General features: G+C 43.8%; 1 protein-coding gene across 2 annotated transcripts in view; it reads left to right on the top strand.

Moving 5' to 3' along the window:
- Nucleotides 1-919: 919 nt before the first annotated feature.
- tll1 (tolloid-like 1) overlaps nt 920-5,000 on the top strand; it is a 40,910-nt gene continuing 36,829 nt past the window's right edge. For both annotated transcript variants that reach the window (XM_030788032.1, XM_030788033.1), the window contains exon 1: nt 920-1,097. In XM_030788032.1, the coding sequence (XP_030643892.1) occupies nt 920-1,097 (178 nt within the window). The remainder of the gene's footprint in view (nt 1,098-5,000) is intronic.

Here is a 5,000-nt window from a genome sequence, read left to right as displayed (position 1 = left end):
TATGTATGTATGTGTGTAAGGAAGGAGATAGAGAGAGAATAAGTTAGAGTTAAAAAGGTTTGTTAAATGTCACACCAGTATTGCGTCTACTCTTACACCTTATAATAAAGCGTTTATACCGTTTGTAACATCACTCTCACCTACATGGAACCTGCCTAACATCCTGGGGCACTATAAATGCGACCGGGGACGTGAGGCTGTTTTACAAGATTATTGCTCAAACTTTAGAGACAGTGTTACTTTTACAGCTACCGGCTAGGTTCGGTTACAGGTAGGTTATGGGAGACACTTCTCGTCGCAACAATAGAAATGAGGTAATTTCTTTGCTAATGGTCTCTTCTTCCAGTTGTATTTCAATTACTTTCCTCCACGGCCCTTTTAAGAAAAACACGTCCCTTAGCTTTTGATATTTCCAAAGGTAAAAGGAGCTGGCGCGTTGACTCGTCCGTCTCAGTATGAGGGCATTCCGGTTGTCTGTCCATGGCCGGATGCTCTTGTGAGTTTCAGTGAGTTTCAATATGATTTGGCTCCGTGCCTCGCGCTCGCTTGCTCGGTTCCTGCTACCCGCACGGTTTTAAACACTGACTTCCACCTCTCTCTCTCTCTCTCTCTCTCTCTCTCTCTTCCAGGACAATTGCCTAAGGATCCCTACACCGGAAAGAAGTGAAACAGTAGAAGCTGTCGTGGATGTGTAGTAGGCAACTCACAGCCATAAATGCAGGAGCGCCCAGTAGGGACGTGACAGAAACGCGAAGCGACGTCCAGCCCAGTCTGTCAAGCCGGACCAATGATCAACCCACGGCGCGTCGGCCGCTTCACGATGAGCCGCTAAATTCCAGAGCTGTTGGACTTTGAAAAGACGACTCCGGTCCTTGCCGTGGGCACGGGAGGCTGCTGTCGCCCGTTCATTCACCCTCCGATGGACTGCTTTCACTCAGCATTGATTGCTAAAATGCATTGGGTTACACTTCTACTAGCTGGATTGACTTTCTGGAGCAAAGTGTCCGTTCACAACTGCTTAGACTATGAAGACATTTATGATTATTATGAAGAGGATAAAGCGGAGACGATAGACTACAAGGATCCATGCAAAGCTGGTGAGAATAATTTTATAGTGACATTCTTGTATGTCACGCAATTGCTTATTAATTTATGTTGTTGTTTTAGTTTTCTGTATTCTTTAAGATCATAAAAGATGCATTGGTGTAGACACGCGCATACGATTCATTTATTTTTACTGTGTACAGAGGGTACATCAGACTAAAACATTTGATTGTGCGCTTAACAGAACTTAAGCAGAAATGTGAAGCGCAGCCGATATGAGTACTATTATTACCTTAACAAGACAGCGCGCACAATTTCTCCGTGGCGTTTAGACTGCTATCGGTCTGAAGTTGGAACCCCGGAGCTCGAGCGTTAGCGAGTTTTTTTTTTGTGTGTGTTGTCACGTCTGTTTAACTGGGCTTACACTGCTCTTACGGTTCGCCTCCTCCCCCTCCCTCTGAAAGCGATATAGACCGCTTTAATACGTTTTCCCCGAGATGACTCGATCGGCCACGTGCGCATCGCCCGTGCGATCCTAGCGCTCCATGTCGTCCTCAGGTTCTCAGGTGCATGCACGCACTCCACCTGCACGCTCACATGCTCGAGCGTGCCATAGAGTATGGAGTCTCATTGACGAGAATTAATCTAAGTCTTTAACGTTGCTCAGTAGCTTCTTTTACATTTGTGCTTTGAACAGTTAAATTTGAGGCTACTAAGTACTTTAAGTAAATGACCTTTGGAGTGATTCATACTTAAAACCAGTGCAGGGGCGGATTCTCGCCATTACTGTTAAGAAGGGTCGTCATTTCAGACATTTTCAGGCAAGACAGTGGTGAAGATATATGACCTGAATTTTACAGAGGGATATGGGAATAGGCAAGACTTACACTCACACGCATATGCCCACACACTGCACCAATGTGACATTTAACAAACATATCTTAGTCATTACTCTCTCTCTCTCTCTGGTTCTTTCTTTCTTTCTTTCTTTCTTTCTTTCTTTCTTTCTTTCTCACCCCCCTCTCTTTCTCTCTCTCTCTCTCTCTCTCTCTCTCCCTCTCCTTCTCTCTCTCTCTCTCTCTCACACACACACACACACACACACACACACACACACACACACTTGTGGTCACACATGTAATGCTTTTCTCTCTCCCTTTACTTCCGATTTGTCTCAAATTGCTGTCTTTTTCACACAAGCTGTGTGCTTAAATCTGCCAAACTATTGTCACTGGCAGGTAATCAGAGACCTGCTGGTGTACACTGTTCTGATTTCTTTACAGTGTCAGATTAACCCTCTGCACAGTGGAATGAAACCATTTCGGCTTTTTTTCATTCGTCTTACTGCTGTGCGCTAGAATGCCGAAAATATATTCTAATGTGCTCTGTCATAGAACAGACGCAGAATCCAACCAGGGCCCTGTTTCAGAAAGCGAGTTTAGTGAAAACTCAGAGCAAGTTAACTCAGAGTAAGTAGTAAACCTCCTAATAGAAGAGCCCTATGGCTTCATTCTTCTAGTAAAACAAAGCCATAGGGCTCTTCTACTGGGAGGTTTACTGCTTGCTCTGAGTTAACTAACTCTGAGTTTTCACTAAACCTGCTTTATGGAACACCCCCCACGTTAGACAGGTATCCTTACTCACTGTGCAGTGTGTGTGTGCGTGTACATGTGTGCACTTGTGTTTTTTGTTTTTTTGTTGTTTTTTGCCTGTGTACTAAAGCAAATACTAATCAATATCTGACAGTTGAACAATGTAAGGAACACAAACTGTTTCTTATGATGTGAGAAACAGCCAGAGACCTAAATCTCTTTTATAGACACTCATGCACACACACACACACACACACAGACACACATACTTGGAGGTGAGCATGGAGTCAAGTATAGTCACTGAGAGACAGTTATTGGCTGCAGTTTATGTGTGTGTGCGTGCGTGCATGTGTGTGTGTGTGTGTGTGTGTGCATATGTGCATGCAAACCCAACTCCACCCAAAGCTAAACAGATGTGTTTAGTCACAGCTGTCTCCCAGTTTCTCCCTAAGTCTCTATCTCTCTCATACACACACACGCACACACACACGCGCACACACACACACACATGCGCGCGTGCACAGACACACATACACACATACACACATGCGCCCGCACACACACACACACACACACACACACACACACACACACATACATACACACGTGTTTGTGTATGTGTGTGTGTGTGTGTGTGTGTGTGTGTGTGTGTGTGTTTCAGGGAGAGATTTTTTGGGTGGGCAAAGGGAGGAACTTTGCTAAACCGATTTGCTAAACTGAAAAGCATTTTTGAGGTCCAGGAATCTCACTGATACCAAGACTACAGGGAGAGGGTGGACAGCAACAAATTTCACGTCAGAGCTCACACACGCCTACATGTACAGACGCCAACACACACGCTTACGACACACACACTCAATCTCCAATATCACCTTAATTTGACAGTCCACATTTTTTTTTAACAAAACACCATAAATTTTGAACATATCTGTGACACTGTAGATCCAACAGAGTAGTTTTCAACTGCAAAACTGTGTTTCTGAGATAGATTTAGCCACCCCATTCATTCTGATTCTGTCAATGCTAATCCCCAACATTGTCCAGACCAAATATTGAATACAGCAGACTACAGCAATGCTTACAAAGTCAAGTTATAGTCCAGATAAGATTCTCCAGTTCTTACTTGGCTACAACTATTTTTGTAAAGTTGAGTAGAGTACACGAGAGCTGAAGTTTGTATTGTTTCTAAAGTGCTAACTGTGAGAGTTTTAGCTTGTCAGTTGGCTCAAGCGAAACGCTGAGTGGGCTTCAAGCCTCAGAGGTCATTGAACGTGTTCGACTGGCGCTTCGCTAAACGCTAAAGCGCACTGTGCTTAGCCACACTAAAGAAGCATGCCTGGCTGAGTTAGCATTTTAGCGCTACAGACTAGTGTTCCTGGCTGAGTTAGCATTTTTAGCGTAGCTGGCTAGCGTCGAAGGGTTACCGCCCGTGGCAATGGTATGTCAGTGGTCTCGCTCTCAGTGGGTCAGGCCTGAGCCTCAGTGTTTCAGTGATTTATTGACTGAATAGCATTAGCATCTGCTCAGTCCAAGTTTCAGTTGAGTCGGCTAATTCTCCTGTCATTTTAAGGTGTTGCAGGTATATAGAAAACAGACACACACACGCGCACGCACACACACACACACACACACACACACACACACACACACCCTTCAACACCTCCATTAACACCTGGCAATGAGGCCCATTACTGGAGTCAATGCCTTGTTTGTGGGTTTTATGTTTGTTTACTCTGAAAATAACTGAAACAATTTGAAGTGCCTCATCAGTTTCAATTGGCCAGTAATGGGTTACTGGGAATATGCGGCCACTTGATCCTATCTTTAACTGTTATCTTAAGACATTGTTGCCATAACGATCCTGTCGTTGTAGATTAACTAATCCTTTCATTATGCCAATGAGACTCACACCTCTGTGTTTGGGGCTACACTCAGCCCAAAGAAACGATAAACACGCCCTTTTAGAATACTAGTGACGTGTGTGTGTGTGTGTGTGTGAAGCTAAATTCTTCATCTCTCACTGTCAACCATTTTTTAAAATGATTTTCTCCAGTTTTTTTTTTTTTTGCAGAATGGCTCCTTTCCATGTTCCACTGCTGTTTCACTGTCTTTGTTTTTGCTTTCTACTCTCCATCCTCTCCACATCCATCTCTTTCTTCCTTCACTACTTTTCTTTCCTCTCTCTCTCATTCTTTTCTTTATTTTCACTGTATAAAATAGAATGTGTCTGTGTGTGTGTGTGTGTGTGTGTGATTTACCATGGTTTTAAACTCTTTGTGTGTGTGTGTGTGTGTGTGTGTGATTTACCATGGTTTTAAACTGTGTGTGTGTGTGTGTGTGTGTGTGTGTGATTTACCATAGTTT

Source organism: Chanos chanos, chromosome 11, assembly GCF_902362185.1.
Source record: "Chanos chanos chromosome 11, fChaCha1.1, whole genome shotgun sequence".
NCBI classification, from domain to species: Eukaryota; Metazoa; Chordata; class Actinopteri; order Gonorynchiformes; family Chanidae; genus Chanos; species Chanos chanos.
Note: the sequence above shows the minus strand (reverse complement) of the source record. Positions and strands in the feature narration are given on the sequence as shown.